We start from the raw sequence: 24,700 nt of genomic DNA on the forward strand, positions 1-24,700 counted from the left end.
TTAGCGCGCCTTGGTAAAAGGAGCCCTATACGTCCTCTTTTTTTGTATCATTTTTTTAAAATGTAAATCGCTTAGATATTATACAAGTGTTTTATCAAATTTTTAATAAAACTTGGAAACTTAGAGAAGTGTAAATAGTAGGGTTCCCCAGAGGTCTGTGCTTTTTGACACATTTATCAATGATCTAGAGATGGGATAATTATATTTGCTGATGACACAAAGTTGTTCAAAGAGGATTGTGAAAAACGGCAAGAGGACCTTGGGAGACTGGGCATCAAAATGGCCGATGATGTTTAATGTCAATCCAATCGGTTCATCATTCTTTGTCACTAAAGCTTGTACTTTGAACACTTCACTGGATCTCACCCTCGTATGTTTCCCTAGAAGGCTCTTCCTACTCCTGAAGAAGGCTTGTGTACTAAAACACAGCTCCGTTAAGTCTTTCTGGGACACCTTCCAAGTTTTTCTGTGAATAAAGACTGAGCCTAGATTCCTAATCTTTTCTACTTCTCTGCTTCTTCTGTTAGATTTATTATAAGCAGGCACTTTCTCTGTCCCTTGTGTGCTCACAAACTTTGTACTTGGGGCGATGGATGGTGAAGTGACTTGCCGAGAATCATAAGGAGCTACACTGGGAACTGAACTCAGTTCTTCACATTCTCCGGTTAGTGCATTAGCCATTACATGTGTGCATTGGCATATATGTATAAAAGTGACTCTATAAAATTGCCCCTTCCCCATGGGCATAATTTTCTAATAGCAAGAGGAATGGCCAGTAGGTAAGAGGAGATGATGCCCCTGTATAAGACTCTGACAACATCTCATTTAGAATATTGTATACCATTGAAAGGATCACTCTACTTAAAATGATGTTGAGCATGTGGACGTTCTTTATACATTTATTCTCAAATGCCATTATTGTATTACCCAGAGACTCTGAACACTGACTACAGAATCACAGAAAACCTGAGTTGGAAATCAAACTAAGGTCCTTCCTAATAAGCCACCAGAGTGGGCAGAAAAATCAATGATTTACTTGTGACAATAAAAAATGGCTGGCTTCAATAATGCCTTGGGATGACTGGCGAGTAGCCTGAATTATCATTCTATCTGGAAGTCAAACGCCTCTGAACACATATTCCAGGGCCTAAAGGTCCAAGTTACAAAATCAATCATGCTCTCTTCCTGCTTTTTTTTTTTTTTTTTTGTATCCTGTTTTTTGATATCTCTGGGACAGGCAAGACCTTGGGGGTGTGAGTAAGTCGAACTGCAAACTTCAAGGATATATTTTAAAAACTATATATTTTGGATTGTCAGCAGTAACATATTCCATAAATGAGACACCTGAGTAACACACTCAAGAGATTGTTTGCAGTTATTCGATCAAGTGGGCAAGATTGAAATTTCACTCATTTACAGGATTTGAAGAATGTTTTAGTCAACATTTTGAGGGCCACAATGAAGGACTTCAGGTGTCACATGTGGCCTTTTGGCCACACACTGGAGACCACTGCTATAATAGAATCTGGGCCCTCAGATGCCTTTCTAGAATAAGCCTTGACTGTGCAGCATTCGGGCACTTAAACGGAGGTGTCCATGCATTGAATTGTCCTCTCGGTGCAAGGAGGGGGGAGTAGTTTTCAGAGACCTGATTTGTAAAGGTCCATCACTGAAAATTGACCTTCACATATGCTGCTGCATCTGATAACAAAAAGGAATACACCAATTGAGGATAGGTTCACTTTTTACTCTGACCCAACCGTTTGATGTTGAATGAAATAGAGAGAGAGAGAGAGAGAAAAAAAAAAAAAGATGTTGGCCAATCAGGGAAGAGCGGCTTGTGCAGCATCCTTTCTGACTGGTCCTTCCAGGTTGCAGTAGTTAGGCGCCAAAAAGATACACATTAAGACAGAATTCTGTAGAGGGCATCCTGCACAGAAAGCACTTTGCTGAATTTTAGCTTAGCATGGATCAGTGGCCAATTTAGTCAGTCAATTTTGGGTAGGCCTGAACCCAAAGTGAGCGGACCTCTTTCTTCCCCCATCACAGCCTGTGTAGCAGCCTCTCTCTTTCCCTCTCACCCTACTCAGCTTGTACTTCAGCCTCTCTCACCAACTTGCTGCTTGCACTAGCCTCGGCTCTTCCTCTGAAGTCACTTCCTGGTTGCAGGGCTAGAAAGTGATGTCAGAGGGAGAGCCAAGGCCGGCGTGGGCAGCAAATTGGAGATGCTGCTTGCATCAGCGAAGAGACAAAGAGGTACAGGGAGGTGCGTGTGGCAGGGGACAGGGAAGGAGAGGGGGCTGGAGAAGAGGGCAGGGGGCACCATCGCCCCTGGCACCTCCTACCCTTTCTACGCCACCATGCAGGCCTTGATTTGATCAAATCCACCTATAGTTAGGGGCCTAATCTAATTGATCAATAGGCATAATCAGTGCCAATATTATTATTATTTATTTAGATTTATTAACATAATAGCATGATTGCAGATAAAGGCCAAATGGCCCATCCGCAGCATCCGCTATCTCCTCCTCTCCCTATTGGCTAAGGCTCTTAACATTTGCATCTCCTCTTCCTATAGGCTAAGGATCTTTACACCTGTATTGTGATGTAGTGTTTTCTGTTTGCAAGATGGAGTTCCCGTTCCGTACCCCTTCTGAAGAAGCCAACCAGTGAAACCCGGGTTGGGGGGTCGGTGAATCTGTTTGCATGTTGTTGTAACTTTAAGGAGGTGCCCGGAGCAGCTGTTGATTGTTTCCCACCATAAACCAAGATAAGTCATTACAGTTTTTTTCTACACAGATTTGGTTTATTGAATGCTCTGTACTGGTTCTGGTGGGTGAGACTGTGAACATTATGGTGGTCTCTCTGCACAGCTACTCCGTGATCTTTGTTCACTGGGATAAAGTTGTGGGTCTGAATGTTCACTTTGTATAAGTCATATTTATGAATTGAACATATTTTGAGACTTATAAAATATTTTTAGGTGATCAATGATAGTGTATAGAAACAGAGTAACATGATGGCAGATAAAGGCCAAATGTCCCATCTAGTCTGCCCATCCGCAGTAACCATTATCTCTTTCTCTCTCTGAGGGATCTCACGTGCCTATTAGCTGTGGTATGGTAGGGTTACCAGATGTCTGGATTTACCCAGATATGTTCTCTTTTTAGAGGGCATGTTCAGGCCTCCAGACAGCTTTTCAAAACCCGGAACTTTGTCCGGGTTTTGAAAAACATCTTCTTTGGGACCGCATCGGTAGGGCAACCGCATATGCCCTGCCTGCTATTGCGAACAGGTTGAAGGGGCGGGGCTGGGGCATGATATGGGTGTAATGGGGCGGGGCTGGGCAGGGCTATGGGTCTGGATTTTATTTAGCTGGTAACCCTACGGTATGGGCACTCAACACCTTACAACTGGTTTTAGTTGGACTTCATTGAAAGTTAAGCACTTCTTGAAAATAAAAACAACAATTCTATAAAAAGTAGGTGCCTAGTCCAAAGCGCCTACACTAAAAGTGGGCGTGGTTAGGGGGGCAGATCATGGGCGTGAATTAGGTGCTGTTAGGCTCCAATATCGACGCTTAACTTTAGGTGAAGAAAACCCTGGCATAAATACGGTGCCTAAATGTTCGAAGACTAAGTGCTGCCTAAGTTTTTTAAGAATTCATGCCAATATCGGTGCCTAACCTTAGGCAGACTTTATAGAATCAGGGCCTACTGTATATGCCGGTACTTTCTCTCGCCCTAGTGGAGTCACAATCTAGGTCTTTACCTGTGGCAATGGAGGGTAAAGTAACTTACCAGAGTCACAAGGAGCTGCACTGGGATTTGAACCCAGTTTCTCAGGCTCACAGTCTGCTGTACTCAGTGGTGTAGTAAGGGAGGCTGGTACCTGGGATGGTAAAACCCGGCATTGCCATGCCGTGTGCCCCTCCCCCTTCCCTGCCTCTTGGGCGCTCCCCTCTTTCCTACCGCTTGAGTGTCCCTCGCCTCCCGTATACCTCAAAATGTTCACCGGCACGAGCAGCATCTTCCACCCGCTGCTTGCGTTGGCATCAGCTCAGCACCCTGAGGTTGTGAGTTCAAACCCATGCTGCTCCTTGTGACTCTAGGCAAATCACTTAATCCCCTCATTGGCCCAGGTACATTAGATAGATTGTGAGCCCACCAGGACAGACAGGGAAAAATGCTTGAGTACCTGAATAAATTCATGTAAACCATTCTGAGCTTCCCTGGGAGAACAGTAGAGAAAACTGAATGAGTGAAAAGCTTCAGCCTCTGATAACCAGAGCTGGTATTGTGATCTATCTCGGATTGGCAAGCCTTGAGCTGGTGAAAAACCTTTGTCAGTGTGGACTGCATTCTTAAATATACATGTATTTGTTCAAATCTCTCTTACAAACACAGATCATTGGCAGCCTTTGATTAATTTTCAAAGGCTTTGCAGCTTTTCTCTAAACTTGCCCCAGGGCAGAGCTCTGCACCTATTCTTCAATTAGAATCCCTCACGAAACTGTCCTTGTAGCACAGGCTTTCATCCCTCACTATGGCAGCTGCTTAATACTGGACATCTCCCCCAGGTCACCACCAGCAAGAAACATGACGTTAATGAAATTAAATGGAAAACAAAATCCCAAGGATACAATTAACATAACGGAGAACAGGGTACAACAAGCAAAACGGAAGGATGACGTTGAGTCAGCCGGACAAGCTATAGTCGGAACACAAGGAGGGTAATTGTAGAAAAAGTGCACATAAAGGGCAGTTCTATAATGGGGACCGGGGGAGGGGAGGACCTACAATTAGACATCTGGAGGGGATGTGGTAAAGGAATGGGATTTGATATACTGCCTTTCTATGATTGCAATTAAAGTGGTTTACATATTATATTTGTGTTAGGTGTCATCGACTCATGTTCGAGTCCTAGCGACTTGATGAATTGCAGATCTAAAAAGAAATCGGTTTTGTACTAGTCCGGAAAGGTCCTCCAGCATCATCCCCATGGTTGTTTTCAACGTGTCCAGCCATCTGATTGCAGGTTGCCCTCTTTGCCTGGTTCCTTTGATCTTCCCAAACATGATGTCCTTCTCCAATGATCTTTGTCTCCAATGATCTTTGTCTTCATCTTTTTGGGCTTCGAGTGACATAGCCTGTTTGATCTCTTCCAAAATCGATTTGGTTAGTTCTTCTGGCAGTCCACGGCATGCATAAAATCCTTCTTCAGCATCAAAGCTCAAATGAGTTGATCTTCTTTCTGTCTTCTTTCCGTAGTGTCCGGCTCTCGCATCCGTAATTGATCACTGAGAAAATGAGTGCGTGTACAAGGCTGATCTTCGTTTGGAGTGTTATTTCCTTGCCTTTGAACACTTTGTCAAGAGCCTTCATTGAAAAGCAACTAAGTGCTATTCCGCAGCGTAATTTTTCCCTGCTAGTGGTGGAATATTCATTTCTATCTCTATCTCTGTCTTTATATTTTATCTTTATTTTTCATAAATTGTCTCTTCAGGTACTTTAGTTAGATTGTGAGCCTTTGGGACAGTTAGGGAATTTCCAAGTACCTATCTTATTTATTTATTTTTATTTATTGTATCTTTTAATGCATTCATTTTTGTAAACCGCTTAGAAACCTCACGGTTATTAGCGGTATATAAGAATTAAATTAAATTAAATGAAAGCGTCTTCAAGCTCAAAATCTTCAAGGCAATAGAATATTTTGTACCTGGGACAATGGAGGTTTAAGTGGACTTGTCCAGAATCACAAGGAGCTGTAGTGGGAATTGAACCTTGTTCCACAGGTTCTCAGGCTAGTGTAGTAATCACTGGGCAACTCCATGCCAGGAATGCCTACTTTCCTTTACAGAATGTTAGCATAATTGGATCCAGTGTAGGCCAGGTTTAGTAAATGGCGAACTTTTCAGTGGCTCCTCGTATGTTGGTGTTGATGTCAAATTGCCTTTCCCATTGGATTTCTAGTTTCTGTCCTTAGAAAAACTAGTGTTACTGTTTTGAAGAGGCAATAGAACAGGCCTGGTTGGCACTTCATCCTCTCACTCCCCAGTGAAAGTTTGAAAGAAGATCAGAGAGAAGATGGGTATAGCACCAAAATGAGGTGCTAATAGAATTTGTTGCTCTTCATTGGGTGTGAGGACCCATGCTAGCTGAAAATTGGTGTAAATCCTGATGCACAGGTTGGGTGTGGAACTCCCACTATTGTGCAACACTGCGCACATCTTTTGTGAATCCCCCCTGCCCCGACTTTGCCCCTCCTAGGAGTTGCCGCACAGGAAAGGATCTAGGTGTCATCGTAGACGATACGTTGAAACCCTTAGCTCAGTGTACAACAGCGGCAAAGAAAGCAAAGAGAATGTTAGGAATTATCAGGAAAGGAATGGAAATCAAAGATGAGGATGTTATAAAGCCTTTGTATTACTCCATGGTGTGACTGCAGTTCTAACATTGGGTGGAATTCTGGCCACTGTATCTCAAAAAAGACATAGTGGAATTAGAAAAGGTAGAGAGAAGGGCAACCAAAATGATAAAGGGGATGAGTCGACTTCCCTATGAGCAAAGGCTAAAGCAACTCAAGCTCTTTGTTTTGAGAAGAGACGGTTCAGGGGAGATATGATAGAGGTCTACAAAGTACTGAGTGAAGTGGAACAGGTAACTGTGAATCACTTGTTTACTCTTTCCAAAAATAGTAGGATTAAGGGGCATGAGATGAAGCTACTAAGTAGTACATTTAAAACAGACCAGAGAAAATATTTTTTCACCTAACCTGTAATTAAACTCTGTAATTTTTTTTTGCCAGAGAATGTGGTGAAAATGATTAGCTTAGCAAGGTTTAAAAAAGGTTTGGCTAATTTCCTAAAATAAAAGTTCATAAGCCATTATTAAGATGGATTTGGGGAAAATCCACTGCTTAGTTCTAAGATAAGCAGAATAAAAATCAGTTTTACTTCTTGAGAATTACGCCCCCCCCCTCCTTCCCACACACACACACACCTTTAATGGGCAAATAAATGTAGGTCTTGATAGTCAACCTAATTGGCCAGGTTTAGCACGTAGATAAGATGGCATAAATAGCTATCTTATCTTTATGTGATAACCAATGGCCAATTAAGTCTAAATATAAATTTAAGCGGTCGTTCACTAACTTTTTAAAAACCCAGAAATTCAATGCTGAATTCCACACAGTGCCTGGCACTGAATTTTCAGTTTAGCACAAGCTACTACTTCTACTACTACTTCTACTACAATCCCTTCAGTTGCATCTGACCCTTGGATGCTCTGTAGACCAATCCTCGCCATGCTTCCCTGTTTTCCACAGCTTCTTTCAATTGCTTGATGTTCATTCCCGTGTCATTCTTGTTTGTATCTAGCCAAAAGGCCTTTGGTTTCCTTTCACCACTGACCATTTCGAGTAGCACCTCCTTTCTTAGTGAATTTGCCCTTATCACATGTTCAAAATAGATCAATTTCCGTCTGGTAATCTTGCCTTCCAGACACAACTCTGGGTTTATATGATCAAGAACATCTTTGTTGGCGATCCTAGCTGACCATGGGATTCATAGATGTCTACCCCAGCGCCACAGCTCGAAGGCATCAATTTTTCTTCTATCTGCTTTCATGAGTGTCCGTGTCTCGCAGCCATATGTTGCGATTGGGATAACAATGGCAATGATCAGTCTTTGTTTGATGGTGACTGAGACATCCTTGCACTTCCATATTTGGTCCATGCTCACCATGGCTTCACGCCCCAGTGCTAATTGATGCTTGATCTCTGCTGCTGAACCGCCACTGTGATCAATGAGAGACCCAAGGAAAACAAAGCCATCAACCACTTCTACTTCTTCATTGCTGATCTTTATGTGGACTTTCTTGTTGGCGGTAGTCATGATTTTGGTTTTCTTGATGTTCAGCTAAAGTCCCATCTTCTCGCTTTCTTCTTTCAGCTTCAGGATCAGCTTCTTGAGGTCCTTCTCACTCTCTGCCAGCAGGGTAGCATCATCTGTGTATCTCAGATTGCTGATGGTTCTACTGCCTATTTTCAACCCAACACTCAAATCACCTAAGTCCAGATTCCTCATAATTACTTCTGCAGTGGATAAAAAACACCATTCACTGCTGGATGATTATCGGCTGGATTGAATTGTCTAAGATAGGCACACTTCAGGGCACATTTAAGACACAGAGAGTTACAACTGCCATTGACTTGGCATAACTGTTGTTAGCTATGATAAGGTGTACCAATGCCAACTTATGCTAGTATTCTCCAAAATAGATTAATTTATGACCTGGGACATATGAGAGAGCATCTCCCTTATTAATAGGTCTTTTTACAAAGGTGCGCTCAATGCCAAGACACCCATTCTATTCCAGAGAAGTAAAATAAAGTGGAATATAAATCACACAATAGAATAAGAGAATCTTAGTACCAAGAATCCTTCAGAGAATTGGGGTTTAGCGTATGGCATTGGGGTACCTACCGTATGTAAAGCAAGATTTAAAATGACCTAAAAATGGGGATCTTGGTTTATATTCAAGTCCTCTGGTCTGCACTCACCATTCAACCCCCACCCAGCCCTGTTACAGGTCTCCTGTGGCCTGTCTGAAGCACTGGTGGTCTAGAAGTGAGCCGGGATAGGAGAGATCCTTCCCTTGTCCTGTCCCGCCAAACTCTAAACCACCCTGCCTTCCTGACCCATACAGATCTTACCTTTAAAGACCTGGTGGTCTAGCGGTGAAGTGAGGCAGCAGTAATCTTCCTATGCTCCTGCCCCGTGAGAGCCATGATCAAAAATGCCTGCTGCAAATTCCCATTGCAGTCTTGCGAGTTCCCGTGGTCTCAAAAGCCTGCAATGGAAACTCGCGGCTCTCAAGGGGCAGGAACATGGGCAGAACGGTCCCACCCCGCTTCTTCACTAGACCACCAGGGCTTTAAAAGTAAGGTCTGCAAGGGTCAGGGAGGCAGGGGGGGTTGAGGGGGAGGCATGATGGTTTAGAGTTGGCTGGAAACTAGGCTAAATAAACCTCTCTGATCTTCTTTCAAACTTTCACTGGCGCGTGAGAGGATGAAGTGCCAATCAGACCTGTTCTACGGCCTCTTCGAAACTGTAATACAAATTTTTTTTTAAGGACAGAAACTAGAAATCCAATGGGAACGTCAACGGGACAACATCAGCACCAACATATGAGGAGAAAAGTTCTCAGCACAACCAAGAAGAGAATGATATGGGGCTATGAAACTTACAAGTTATTCCACACTTTTCTTGACCCTTTTTGTTTCAGTGATATGAAATGAAGCGAACAGTGCGGAATAACATGTAAGTTTCATGGCTCCATATCATTCTGTTCTTGATTGGGTTGAGAACTTTTCAGTGGCCCTTCGTAGCTTGCCTCTTTCCAAGCTATGTGGTGATCTCAGTGAAGCAGAAAAGCACCTTAAAGTAGACGGTTATCATATCAAAATAACCATGAAAACCATCATTATACACAAGCAGTAACTCCCAGATCGATTTAAGGATCAACAACCTGTACAAGGAAAACAACATTTGTTGACGTTTAATAAAATTCCAGATTCCAGTATATCATGTGATTTGTACAGACATGGTTCTCGACCTCCAAACGATGCTGGACAATACAATAAGCATAGGGTTACCAGACATCTGGATTTAACCAGACATGTCCTCTTTTTAGAGGGCATGTCCGGGTGTCTGGACGGCTTTTGAAAAGCAAATCGCGCCAGGAGGGGCATCCGACCGAGACGGGCAGCCCTGAGGGGGTGGGGCTAGGGGGTAAGGCTGGGGCATGGTGTGGGTGTAACGGGGTGGGGATGGGGGGGGTCTGGATTTTACATGCGTAAAATCTGGTAACCCTAAGTAAGCAGATGGGTTTATCGCTCTGCAATGCCAAGCGAGACTGCAAACCATTTTATGACTTGATTGATCACAAACAGCAATTTGTCACTAAGACCCTCTACACCTCGTCCAACCAAGCAAGTTAAAAGAACTGTCCCTCGAGATCACTGAGGTTTCAAAGAGTACGGTGTAATTTCAGAATTTCATCGCCCCGATCTGTCCCAGCCCCTCCCTGCCCATGTTAGCAGAAGTTAGGATACTGTACTTCTAACTTGGCATGGCTGCGCTTAAAGGGGAACAAATCACAAGAAATATAACAATTACAATGAGCCTGATTCAAACATTAGCCGGGACCATGTGCCAAAGGGGAAGGATGCATCCAAACATGCCTAGTTGGCCAACCATGTCAGCCTCTTCGATCTTTCCTTTAAGAGGAAAACACACATGACCTCCACCAAGGCTCGAATCAATCCCATAGTTGCCAAAGTAAGTCCATGTCAACATGAAGTCCTGATCCAGTCTCGTTTATCTCCTTTCATTCCTATCCCTGGGGAGAGCCAGGGATTGAAGAGAACAGAACTTTCCCGGAACGTCTGAAAACCAAAAATGCATTTCATCGCATCTCCATGGCAGCATGGGATTACCTTGGCAACAACGCAATTTAACAAATAAAAAGAAGAAAAGAAAGAACCATCAAAAACTATGGGAAAGCACGCAAAAAAAAAAAATAAATAAATAAAAAGGAAGAAGAAAATCGATTGGAAAGCAAAGATAGGAAAAAAAATGAAGTTTGAAATTGAAAAAAACTAACATGGCGTTACTGGTGGCTGTGGCTGATACTTCTGCCGAAGAAACTACTCCACACTTGGAACATTTGAGCGTCATGCCGTATAGAGGCAGTGTCATCTGACTGCAATTAAAATTAAATATACTGAAATAAAAAAAAAAAGAAAAGAAAAGAGAGAAACGGCTTCGTGAAACAGAAAAAAGAAAAACAACATTAACCAGTGCAAGAACAGAATGAAATGCTCATCTTTTGACTTTTTGAGCCTGATTATCCAAAACAGTTAAGACGGGCAAACTGAAGAACGCCTCGCCTTGGGATAGAGGCAGACAAACAGAAAGGCAAGGGAGGTGTCTTTTCGACCAATGATCGAGTCTTTATTGGAAACAAGTGGTCCCGAGCAGGACCCCAGTTTCGGTGCGTAACAAACGCCGTCCTCAGGGGACACTTAGCCGGTAGTCACTGAGTACAAGACGCTCTTTGGTGCGCAAACGGCAACGCTCGGCGCAATGCAAAGCTTAGGAGAGAAACAGAAAGCTTGCCTTTTGCGCACCAAAGAGCGTCTTGTACTCAGTGACTACCGGCTAAATGTCTCCTGAAGACGGCGTTTCTTACGCGCCGAAACTGGGATCCTGCTCGGGACCACTTGTTTTCAATAAAGACTCGATCATCGGTTGAAAAGACACCTCTCTTGCCTTTCTGTTTGTCTGCATCAAAAACAGTTAAACATTTGACACCATTGCCGAACATGTAATAATAATAATAATCATTTATTTCTTCTATACCGCTATACCGTGAAGTTCGAAGCGGTTTACAATAAAGATACATTTGACAGTACATGGGATAGAAACGGTGTATGGGTTTGTTTTCACAATTTACGCTTTGAAATCCACAGTCCATGGCATGTTCAGAGCTACACACTAAGAAAAGAGGTGTGCCAGGGGCACGTCCGGGCTGCACAAATTATGAGCTCCTTTTGCTAAGAAGCGTAAGAGTAGAGCTACCAGACAGTCCGGATTCACCCGGACATGTCCTCTTTTTAGAGGACTACTCAGGCGTCCGGACGGCTTTCCAAAAACCCGGCACTTTGCCTGGGTTCTGAAAAGCTTTGAGCTCGGGGCCGTGTCTGGAGAGCATTTGCGCGCGGATGAGATGCGGTGACATCACATGCCTACATGCATGTGACATCATCGCGTCATACCCGCGTATGCTTGGAGGCCCTCTGAGCTCAAGAAGAGGAGGGTTGGAGGGGCGGGGCTGGGACGGAACAGGGCGTGGCTTAGACAGAACAGGGCAGGGCTGGGTGGAGGGGGGCAGTGCTGAGGGCACGGGGCCATGTGGCCGGATTTTACTCATGGAAAATCTGGTAACCCTACATAAGAGCATTTCACCGTGGGCCAGTGAGGTAAATGCTCCGACGCTCACTGAGCGTTGTTGCATTTATCTCGCCAGCCCATGGCAAAATGCTCCGATACTGCTTAGCAAAACCCAGCGTATATGTGTAATCTATCAACCGAGGAGAGTATGTTATTGTTTCTATGTACACCTGAGCAGTCATCAGAAACATGAAGGCAATATTCCACAGCAAATCTGCTGATATTATTGTCCAAGTTTTGATTGGGTCTATTCTACCAGCACACAGAACTCACCTTATACTGAAAACAGCAGACAGACAATTTCTGTAGTGGCCCGTTTATAAGGAGGTAGATCAGAATATTTTGCTATTTTTTTTTTTTTTTTCACTCTCCATCAGTCCACCTGCCGTTGTCGCCCTGTCACCAGTCTCCTTGACAGCACGCTCTCCTCTCCATCCGAGGTGACATTTTTAACTTCCAAGAGCAAGACGCTGCCGGCTCCTTTCTACCAGCTGTTATGGTTTTGGTACAATCTTGGCATTCCTTCTAACTGCACGCAGAGCCCGTGCATCCCTGCCTCCCACTAGCCTTCTGTTCAGTTACCAAAAAGCAGCTACGGCCGTATGGTCAAAAGCCATAGGTGCCTGGTGAGTAGCAGTCGCTGCTTCCCTGAGAGTTATGACCCAATTTCTATCGGACAAGCCAGAAGAAGGTGTGCCGAGGCTCAGTAAGGTGGTCTGTCTCGACAAACAGAATAGCAACTCACTCAGGTCCTTTATGCTCCAAGGTAAAGCAAAATGTACACTGTGGACTCACTAAATTGCACGGAGGCAGCTGTTATCAATACAACACCAATACGAGTTTAAACGTGCTGCTATATAAGCATTATTGCAATCACCATACACACCAAACAGTGGCACAGTAAAGGGGGTGGTCCGCCCCGGGTGCCATTTTGATGGGGGTGCCAACACCCGTCCTCCTCTCTGCCCTACCCCCCCGTTCCTTCCCTGCAACCCCCCTACCGCATGTACGTGTACCTTCCCTTCTCTGCACCTCTTTAATGTTCACAGTGCAAGCAGCAACCCAAATCTGCCGCTCGTGCCAGCGTCGGCTCTTCCTCTGACATCACTTCCTGGACCCGTACCCAGGAAGTGACATCAGAGGAAGAGCCGACGCTGGCCCGAGCGGCAGGTTGGGGGTGGCTGCTCACGCCGCGAATGTTAAGGGGTGCGTATGCATGGCCGGAGGGGGCGGGGAAGGAGCGGATCGGGGGGGGGGGGGAGCCTCTCACCCTAGTTACGCCACCGATACCAAACGCTGAAAACCCATAAATAAATTATAAAAACAAAGTAGAGAAACGCAGCCTTCAATAACGTGGCTCCCAGACTCACAAAGCGTCCACTGAAACCCGAATCATCAATGGGTCTGTAAAAAAAAACCTCCACATTTTCAGATGAGAGTGGCACGATGTGGAATGAAGAAATACATGTTTTTGCCCTGACGTAGCTTAGCTAAGTATCGAAGCAGGAGTAGCCCTGTCGGGAGTGAAATATAGAAGAGTGTTCCAATTGGAAAAAGATTACTCCAAAGCAACAAAGACTGAATTGAGAGGTTTTGCTTAAGCACATAAGCAGTGCCTCCGCTGGGTCAGACCAGAGGTCCATCATGCCCAGCAGTCTGCACACGCGGAGGCCCATCAGGTCCTGGACCTGTGTAGTAGTCCTCTATCCGTACTCTTCTATCCCCTTTTCTTCAGAAAGTTGCCCAATCCCTTCTTGAACCCCAATACTGTACTAGAAATGCCTTCACCGGATCAGACTTTAAGTCCAACTATTACGGCGACCCGCACACGCGGAGGCCAAGCCAGATGCTCCCAGATGGAGACCCTGATTACCCATATCCCTCAATGTGATTTGCAAGGAGATGTGCATCCAACTTTCGCTTGAAACCCAGAATGGTAGTCTCCGTCACAGTAAAAGCTTGGTTTGTGAGCATAATTCGTTCCAGAAGCATGCTTGTAATCCAAAGCGAATTTCCCCATAGGAAGTAATGGAAACCCCTTCCACAACCCAAAAACATTAATACAAAATACTGTATGTACTCGTATTGCAAGACCTCGCTCGTTTCGAACAGTCACTACACTCCCGCAGCGTCAGAGAGAGAAGAACCATCGGCTCAGTGGTTGATATGACGCGTGTACGCTATATGCACTCGTATTGCAAGACTTTGCTTGTATATCAAGTTAAAATTTAATCAAACGTTTTGCTTGTCTTGCAAAACACTTGCCAACCAAGTTACTTGTAATCCATTGGCGCACTCTTCAGATGAGGTTTGACAACATTGCCATGGAAACTGCTTAAAGCTGTTTACATGAGTAGCCATCAGAATCAAATAGTTTTTTTTTTTGTTGTGGACTCCTATTTAGAAAAAAACCACTAGTTTGAAAAGCAAAATCACCAAGACTGAACGTTCATTTGCACGTTAGGTGGCGTTTTTTTTCACAGAACCATGATGATTCGGGCTCCAGTGGACGCTTTGTGAGTCTGGTCTGCTTTTCTCCACTTTCTTTTAATTATCTATTTATGATTTTCAGTGTCTGGCGATTCCAAGGAAACGTATCCATCAGCACGTTGAAACTTGCCATGGGAAATCAGCCATCTGAGCAATCATTGCTTGCTACCGTGTTTCCCCGATGATAAGGCAGGGCCATCAAATAAGACAGCCCCCCCTTTTTAGAAAAAATTGTAAAATAAGGCACCCCCCCCGCAAATAAGCCACCCACCGATACCTGCGCTTACCCGAATCGGGTGGTACGGTGGGTGACTCCGTGTGGTCCCTCCGTCTACCGCGGGGGTTGGCAACCCGCGGCTCCAGAGCCGCATGCGGCTCTTTTCCACCTTTGTTGTGGCTCCGGTAGTGTGTCACGCAGGCATGCAACTTACAAGTCCGGCGTCGCGGCGGGAAATAGCCATGCTGAGCAGTGAGCTCAGCACGTACACAGATGAAAGCCTTGCTTGCTGATTGGTCCGGCGGCCGTGCCGCTGGACCAATCAGCAAGCAAGGCTTTCATCTGTGTAGTGCTGAGCTCACTGCTCAGCATGGCTATTTCCCGCCACGACGCCGGACTTGTAAGATGCACGCCTGAAAAAGAAATCATCCTGGCCGGGGTCGGTGTCATGCTCCGGAGATCTACAGCCTTCCTATCTCCCTCTCCCTTCTACCTGCTTCCGGCCACATCCCCTGCTCCGCGGCTCTCTTCGGCAACTCAGCAGCAGCGATCGACACAAGCTTCTGATGTCGGGGCCTACCCTCTGCGAGTCCCGCTTGTTTCAACTTCCTTTTTCCACAAAGGCGGGACTCGTAGAGGGAAGGCCTCGATGTCGGTAGCTTGTCTTGATCACCGCTGCTGACAAGTTGCTGAAGAGAGCCGCGGAGCAGGGGGGTGTTGCCAGGTGCAGGTAGAAGGGAGAGGGCCAGATGCAGGACTCGTGGGTGAGGGAGCAGAAGAGAGAGAGAAAGAGAGAGGGGAGGAAACAAAATGAAATATTTCATACTGGGCTGGGCCGGAGTGGAGGGAGGGTGGAAAGATTCTGGCTACAGGGTGCAGTAACAAAGGAAAAGGGGGGGAAAGCTGAAAATGGAGATAGTGACACAAAGAAGAGAAAGGGTAAGCAGGACCTACTGAATAAGGATAGAGATACAGAGGGGACATGAAAGGGTAAATAAGGCATCCCCCCCGAAAATAAGCCCTAGAGCATATTTTGGCCTTCCAAAAAAAATAAGACAGTGTCTTACCATCGGGGAAACACGGTAATTCCCTTACAATGCTTTTAAAAGAGCGAATGCTACTCATTTCTGTTATCAGATACCAAGAGACCAAACAGCCGAGTGCTTCTCCGTGCTCCTTGCAAAGGCGGGTGACACTGTGTTGGAAGGGCAGTTTGTTTCTCCGGTCACCGGGTTTCCCGGACCCGCTCCATTCCTTCACCTGCCCCACCCCTCCGAACCTCCCTGAGCTCAAAGGTCGCGTGAGACATCGCCGCAATGATGTCACACGCACGCGCAATGGCTTCCGGACGCAGCCTCCGAGCTCAGGGTTTCCAAAACCCAGACTGCCGGGTTTTAGAAATCCCTCCGGGCGCCCGGACGGTTTCTCAAATCAGAGGACATGTCCGGGTTTTCTTCAGTCAAGGGATTTGATGAATGCTGAAGAAATGATTACTGCTCTTTTCTGGGGTGATTTTAAAACTGCCTGCCTTACTGCAAATTGCTCAGGTAACATCCACCTTGGGTATTTGTACTGACCTTCCTAGGGAAGATGTCTCTCGGTGTTCTATACTGTTCTCCCAGGAGGAGTTCAGAACGGTTTACATGAATTTATTCAGGTACTCAAGCATTTTTCCCTGTTTGGCTCACAATCTATCTAATGTACCTGGGACAATGGGGGGATTAAGTGACTTTCCCAGGGTCACAAGGAGCAGCCTGGGTTTGAACCCACAACTCCAGGGCGTTGAAGCTGTAGCTTTAACCACTGCACTACTCTAGAAATTATAATGTAATTAAAGTGATCCAGCCATTGTGACATCACTGATGAGATTGGCTCTTATTGGTGTAATGAGGCATTATGACATCACAATACCAGCTCTGGCTATCAGAGGCTGAAGCTGTTCACACTATTTATTTAGTCAGTTTTCTCTACTGTTCTCCCAAGGGAGCTCAGAACGGTTTACATGAGTTTATTCAGGTACTCAAGAATTTTTCCCTGTCTGGCTCACAATCTATCTAATGTACCTGGGACAATGGGGGGATTAAGTGACTTTCCCAGGGTCACAAGGAGCAGCCTGGGTTTGAGCCCAGAACCTTAGGGTGCTGAGGCTGTAGCTTTAACCACTGCACCACTCTAGAAATCAAAATAGCAAAAGTGATCCAAGTGTAGGACAATCCAGCCATTGTGACATCACTGATGAGGTTGGCTCTTATTGGTGGAATGAGGCATTATGACATCACAATACCAGCTCTGGCTATCAGAGGCTGAAGCTGTTCACACTATTTATTTAGTCAGTTTTCTCTACTGTTCTCCCAGGGGAGCTCAGAATGGTTTACATGAGTTTATTCAGGTACTCAAGCATTTTTTCCCTGTCTGGCTCACAATCTATCTAATGTACCTGGGGCAATGGGGGGGATTAGAGGGCAAATTCTATAAGAAGCGCCCAAAAGTTAGGCGCTGTTCAGCGCGATTCAAGCAAAATTGGGCGCTGTTTAGTGAATCGCGCTGAGCGGCACCTATTTGGGCCCCTATTTTGGAGGTGCCCAAGAAATAGGCCGGCTCTAGGCACAGCTAATTTAGGCGCGCACGCTTAAGACCAGCGATTCTGTAAGAAGGCGCCTAACACATAGGCACGCCCACGCCTAACAAACATGGCGCCTGTTTTATTGAAGGCCGCCTAAATTTTTAAAGGCGCCTTGTTACAGAATCGCGTTTTCTTGATAAGAACATAAGCAGTGCCTCTGCCGGGTCAGACCACAGGTCCATCCCGCTCGGCAGTCCGCTCCCGCGGCGGCCCAAACAGGTCACGACCTGTCTGAATCACCAGAAGGGGCCCCTTGCCACCTTGGTTTCTCATTAAAGTCCTATGTTCCCATCGAAGTCCGCACCCTCCGGTCTTGCCCATGCACGGTTGGCTTTCTATACTTATTACCTGGTTAGCTTTCTATACTTATTACCTGGTTAGCTTTCTATACTTATTACCTGGTTGGCTTTCTATACTTATTACCTGGTTAGCTTTCTATACTTGTGTTACATCCCAGCTCCTCCCTCAGTATCCCACGATCCCTTTATCCCTCAGGAATCCGTCCAATCCCTGTTTGAATCCCTGTACCGTACTCTGCCTGATCACTTCCTCCGGTAGCGCATTCCAAGTGTCCACGACCCTTTGGGTGAAAAAAAACTTCCTTGCATTTGTTTTGAACCTATCTCCCTTCAGTTTCTCCGAATGCCCCCTCGTACTTGTTGTCCCCTTCAGTCTGAAGAATCTGTCCCTATCCACCCTCTCTAAGCCCCTCATGATCTTGAAGGTCTCTATCATATCTCCCCTGAGCCTCCTTTTTTCCAGAGAGAAGAGCCCCAGCCTATCCAACCTCTCGGCGTATGGGCAGTGTTCCAGCCCTTTTACCAGTTTCGTTGCTCTCCTTTGGATAGGCGCCTAGGTTTCAATCAGTGCTGATTAAAAAGCTTAACTGAGCTTGTTATTCGATTTAGATAGGCTCTTCCGAAATAGGTGCCTAACTTTAGGCGGTGGTTACAGAATTTGGGCCTAAGTGACTTGCCCAGGGTCACAAGGAGCAGCATGGGATTAAACCCACAACCTCAGGATGCTGAGGCTGTAGCTTTAACAGCTGCCTCACACGCTCCCTTAATAACACTAAGGGCATAGTTATGAACGTGGGCTGCTATTAAAATGGGTTATTTTATCTCCTAGGTGTTACTTTAGCACAGAGGTAGGGAACTCCGGCCCTCGAGAGCCGTATTCCAGTCGGGTTTTCAGGATTTCCCCAATGAATCTGCATGAGATCTATTTGCAGGCACTGCTTTCAATGCATATTCATTGGGGAAATCCTGAAAACCCGACTGGAATACGGCTCTCGAGGACCGGAGTTCCCTACCCTTTTTATGCAATGAAGCCTAGTTCTTAGGAGCTTGGATTAACAGTAAAATAATCCATCTTAATACTAGCTCATGTTGATAACTTCTCTAAATGGCTCTAGAAATTGAAATCACTGCGAGCCAAGTATAGGCCAATCAAGCCGTTGTGACATCACTGATGCAGCTGGCTCTCAGGCCTTGTTGGAAAGAGGCATTATGACGTCACAATATCTGTTCTGCTGTGTAGCTTATTATTAAGAATTAACTATTGGAGTTTTCTTTTGACTGATGATTGAGCCTTTACACGAGTCTGTTCCATTCACGGAGGTCTTTTTTCCTCCATATTCAACATGAAGTATTTAATAAGGCATTTGTGGTCACATCATTTCTACTTTTTGGTGTTTACATTCAGGTACTCATGCGTTTTCTCTGTCTTTCCTGGTGGACTCAATCTACTTAATGTACTTGGGGCAATTGAGGATTAGGTGACTTGCCCAGGGTCACAAGGAGCAGCGTGGGCTTTGAACCCACAACTTCAGGGTGCTGAGGCTGGAGCTCTAGCCACTCCTCTCTCCAATAAGATGGTTATTTCATGCATATTTAATAATAATAAAAAAAAACCCCATAAAAGGCAACTGTCTTAACCTGTGTGTTAGTCTCTACTTAATTCTTTCCACGTACACTCTCATAAAAAGTTAAAAGAAACGAGTCCTCAGCTCAGTTTCTAACATAATGACTCTCACATTGTATATATATAAATATATACAGTGGAACCTTGGTTTGCAAGCATAATTTGTTCTAGAAGCATGCTCGTAAACCAAATTGCTCGTATATCAAAGTGAGTTTCCCCATAGGAAGTAAGGGAAACTTGCTCGATTCGTTCCCCCCACCCACCCCCGAGGTCACCGGCGCTGCTCCACCCCACCCCACTCCATCCCAAAAAGACCTCTCCACCCCGAGGCCACTGGCACACTTCCCCCCCTCCCCGAGAACTTACATCGCCCGCCCACCCACCTGCCGAAACCCAAGCCCTTACCCTGATCTGGCACCAGCACACAGCACCAACCCACATGATGTGCCAGTGCCTAAAGATCCTGCCTCTTGCCGCTGAGCTGGGCCTTGAGCATCCGCGCATGCTCCCGCTATCCCTGAGAATCTCCGAGAGAGCAGGAGCCAGAAGGCCTTGAGCATGCGCAGATGCTCAAGGCCCAGCCTAGGCAAGAGGCAGGATCTTCAGACATCGGCACGTCCAGTGGGTTAGTGCTGTGTGCCGGTGCCAGATTGGGGTAAGGGCTTGGGCGGGTGGGTAATGCCAGTTCATGGGGGGAGGGAGAGCGTTCGCATTTGGGGAGGGCGATGCCAGTTCTCTGGGGGGGGGGGCTCGTAAATCAAGTCAACACTTGGTTTGCGAGGCACGATTTGCTCGTCTTGCAAAACACTCACAAACTGCGTTACCCGCAAACTGTGGTTTGACTGTATATATATATTTTAGTTGATACTGCAAGTATCCCCACCGCCAATCAAGCTGCCTTCCAACACAGTGGTCAGACCAGAACTACCGGAGGTTGTGGACCAAGCAGAACCGGCCACAATTCACACATATCTTGTACATACAAACATCCACAGTAGACGTATGCTAAAGCCTTTTAAATCCATAACCGTAAGCAAATGCAGAAGAGTTCATATATTGTACACGCGCACTTGTTGAAATAACTATATCTAAGAGTACAGCTATAAATGATCAATAACCAGAAGGCTTCCTTTTAAGAAACAGCTTTTTTTTTCTTTTTAATGCTTGTAAAAAATTTACTAGAGAAAACAGGTGCGGAGACAAACAGTTCCCATTTTTTGCTTCATTTCCCTTGTTGCTTCTGAGTTTTGACATTTTGTTTTGTCTTAAAAAATTCATTTTAGATTTAGGTACTCCAACAGAGGTTGTAATAACTGTAATGGTGGCAGATTTTAAGCATGCGTGGGAAATGGGAGAGAAGCCAAGGGAAGCTGTGAGGGTGAGAGAGACAACCAGAGACAGAATAGGGTCTGCATTGACAGAGAAAGTAGAACACAGAGGCCTTTATCTGCTTTAATTCTATATGATTTGTTTGTCTCTAAAATATGGATCACTTAGACCTCCAAAGTGCTTGGAAGGCCAAATTTAACAATAACATGGTTGCATAATAAAACCTCGCCTGCCCTCCATGCAATAACAAACCTATTGCATAATGAGTGACCTCACTGGGATTTTGAAAAGAAAAACAGTGGAAAAGCAAAAACTCTAATATCATCAACCATGCAACCAATTGTTTTCTTACAAGTAGTATGCTCAAGTTTAAATCGTCCCTGGGCGTACAGTTTGCCATGTTGCCACTGCATTGCAATTCAAAAATAGTGGCGGATTAGGGTGAGTAAGTGTTTTCATCATTCTTGAGGACAAAGATCTCAATCTGTATACTTTGGAGGAAAGGTGGGAGAGGGGAGATATGATAGAGGCTCTGGAGTAATCTAAGGAAATACAGTGTTCCTCTGCGAATTTGCGGTTTCACTCATTTGCGGTATTCTCCAACCGCCTCTTCCTGTACTAAAGTCAGGCTGCACCAATCAGGAGCTGCGTGTCACAGCAGCGCCTGATTGGGGTAGCCCGACTTTAGTACAGGAAGAGGTGGTCAGAGCATACCGCGAGTGATTTCCTTCACTCGACAGTGCTCCATCTGCCCTCTCCTGCCTCCCCAGGTGAAAAACTATATTCGCATTTGTTTTTAAAAAAAAATATATATATTTGTGAGGGTGCCGGGAACGGAACTCCCACGAATATCAAGGGGAGTACTGTACTATTTTACAGAAAGGGTGGTAGATGCGTGGAACAGTTTCCCGGAAGAAGTGGTGGAGACAGACACTGTCTGAATTCAAGAAAGCCTGGGACAGGCACCTGGGATCTCTTAGAGAGAGGGAGAGATAATGGTTACTGCGGATGGGCAGACTGGATGGGCCCTTTGGCCTTTATCAGCCATCATGTTTCTATGTTTCTATTTAGATCGCGGGAGGAAGCCCGGCTCAGTCCCGCAGTTGGTGGTTAGCCCAGATATTCAATACAGGACATTTTTCAGTAACCGGCATTGAAATTTTTTTTTTTTTACTGATATTAACTTCCTAAGACAACATTCTGCGTTAACTGGTTAAGCTTATAGCGGCCCCACTTTCATTAAGACGTTCAATCAAAAAATTTGGGCAGCACTTATCTTAGTGTAGATGTTCCCGATGGGGGCCCATTTCGCCATCGGCTTCTTCAGGGGAATATGACGCCCGCACAGGTGCAAGAATAATTATTGAATCACGGAGTTTGAAGATATTGTTATTCAGATGGACATTAATGCACAATGGTAGGTGTGTATGTTTGTGTGTGTGGGGGGGGGGAAGGTTTGACCTATGATTAAAGTCAGCCTTAAAGTGGGTGAAGCTTTTACGAAGGCGTGGTTGCGGTTTAACGCGCGTAATAGCGTGCGCTAAACCGGGGGTTAGCGCATGATGAAAAGTCGCACGCGTTAAAGCTGCTGCCGCGGCTTCGTAAAAGGAGCCCTAAGAGTATCGTGGTATTGTTGAACCCTGGGCTTCTCAGGTCTTTTCCTTCTTATTTGTTTCAGTTCATGTATCTATTATTATTATTCGTGTCAATACTGTTGATTACAATGGTTGAAGCACTTTTTCTAAGTATGAAAGCGTTTGGACGCTGATTTTCTTTTGTGGTTTGAGCCAGCATTGAATATCCCAAGCTCCCCTCAGTGAATTATTGTACAGGCCACACCCGTTTCCTGATCTCGATGAATAGACATCATCAATCGATTACCAATCACTCCACCAGCTTTAGTTTATATATCCAATTTTTCATATTATTCTATACTCCGTTTAGATTTAAACTGCATTCTGATGTTGTTTAGATTTTCCCCCTTCCTCCTTCTTCTATTATTAATAATCTTTTACAGTCCAATCCATCAGTTAATTGTTTTAATTACTGAAATGACTTTTAATCAATTGTCCTTATGCCAAATAAATTCCTTTCCTTTAAACTTTCCTGTATCACATACTCATTGGTTCTTTTTGTTGTGAAAGGAACTTTATAATAATATATCATTGATTATAATATTTGAAAGAAGGTGGGTGGGTGGGACGGGATATCATTTTTATGTTTGTAGAATTATATGAGAATTATAAGTGCTATTGTTGTTACTAATGAAATATTCCTGTACGCTTGCTGTAAGTTTTCAAAATGAATAAAGAATATTAAAATTAAAAAAAAATAATATCCCAAGCTAATTTTGCCAGCCACAATCAGCATTTTTTTAAAAAAGTGACCTCCTACTGAATATCCGCTGGAATATGCTTAGCTGGGCAGTGTCTATTAATGATTAATGATGCACGCCCTTTAGCAAATATGCCAGCAGATGTCGGTGGCTTCCAGTGATGAGACAGGGGAGAGTCATGAGACTGGAAGGGGTGGAGAGGACAGCCTGTGGTGGGGAGAAGACAAGGACACGGGAGCCCGAGTGCTGCGGGACCAGAAGAAAAGGGTTGTGGAGAGTGGAAATCAGGGCCCAATTCTCTATGCTCCACAATCGTGTTTGCGATCGTGTGCCGACCCGATTTTTCCCCAACCCGATTCACTAACCTCATGGCCGATCAACTTCCGCGCATGCAAATGAGGGGAAACGGCATGCAAAGTAGGAAGGCAGCGATTCGCTAAACAAAATCAGGAACCCCGACTGGGCTGGCCGATCAAAAAAGAAACGACTGCTGGGGACCAGTCGCTCACGTCCTTTCCGGCAGTCCTGCTCTCATAGAAACATAGAAATAGACAGCAGATAAGGGCCACGCCCCATCTAGTCTGCCCACCCCAATGACCCTCCCCTACTCTGTGAATAGATCCCACGTGTCTATCCCATTTGGCCTTATAATCAGGCATGCTGTTGGCCTCAATGACCTGAAGTGGAAGACTATTCCAGCGATCAACCACCCTTTCAGTGAAAAAGAATTTCCTGGTGTCCCCGTGCAGTTTCCCGCCCCTGATTTTCCACGGATGCCCCCTTGTTACCGCGGCACCCTTGAAAAAGAAGATATCTTCTTCCACCTCGATGCGGCCCGTGAGATACTTGAACGTCTCAATTAGAGAATGACACGGGGAAAAAATCTGTCCCCGTCACCGGCCCACCATCCTCTGCACCGCCCCGTCACCGCCGTTCCCTTCACCGCCCCGTCACCGTCACCGCCATCCCTTTCACCGCCCCGTCACCACCACTGCCATCCCATTCACCGCCCCGTCACCGTCCCCGCTGCATCCATATAAGCCTTAGTACTGTAATATTTAGCTTATTCCTTTCTTATAAATCAAAGTTCCTGCTGCTGAACTAGAGAAAGAGATGTTCAGCTGGCAGGGCTTTGTTTATAAATTTTTATCAACACAACTAATATACTATTTTATCCTAAAGCAAAAAATAAATAAATATAATTTTTTTTTCTACCTTTGTTGTCTGGTTTCTGCTTTCCACATCTTCTCATTGAATTCCTTCCATCCACTGTGTGTCTTCTCTCTGCGTCTTCCATTTGCTGTTACTGTGCCTCTCCCTTAACCCCCCCCCCAATTGGTCTAGCACCCATCTTCTTCCCTCCGCTCCCGCATAGTCTGGCATCTGTCTTCTTCCCACTCTGTCTTCCACATTTCCCTTCGGGGTCTGTTCCTCTCCACCCTCCTTCAATGTCTGTCCTATTCCTTTCCACCACCACCCTTCCCTCCCTCCTTTACCATCTGTTCCTTTCTACCACCCTTCAGCTCCTCTCGCGTGGCCTATCTACCTTCCTTCCTCTTATTTTCATGGCACGTTACAATGTAATTTGTGCAAGCCACTGAAGCCTGCAAGCTCGGTCCCTGTCCCATCCCCACAAACCATCTCGCTTCTGTGCTCCTATTTTCTCCATTTCTAATATCTCCCCTATGTATCTGTCATTGCCCCCCCTGTGTCCATATACCATCCCCATGGCATGTCCCCTTTATGTCTCTGTCCCTATGCCCCATG

General features: G+C 45.3%; 1 protein-coding gene across 5 annotated transcripts in view; it reads right to left on the bottom strand.

The window, feature by feature from the left end:
- The window catches only part of ADGRB1 (adhesion G protein-coupled receptor B1), a 525,063-nt gene that overhangs the window by 70,877 nt on the left and 429,486 nt on the right, over positions 1 to 24,700 (bottom strand). For 3 of the 5 annotated variants that reach the window (XM_033935214.1, XM_033935213.1, XM_033935212.1), the window contains exon 24: positions 10,668 to 10,787. The exons of the other annotated variants lie outside the window; for them this stretch is intronic. In XM_033935214.1, coding sequence (XP_033791105.1) covers positions 10,668 to 10,787 — 120 coding nt within the window. The remainder of the gene's footprint in view (positions 1 to 10,667; positions 10,788 to 24,700) is intronic. 5 annotated transcript variants of the gene reach the window in all.

The sequence above is a fragment of the Geotrypetes seraphini genome, chromosome 2 (assembly GCF_902459505.1).
Source record: "Geotrypetes seraphini chromosome 2, aGeoSer1.1, whole genome shotgun sequence".
Lineage (NCBI taxonomy): Eukaryota > Metazoa > Chordata > Amphibia > Gymnophiona > Dermophiidae > Geotrypetes > Geotrypetes seraphini.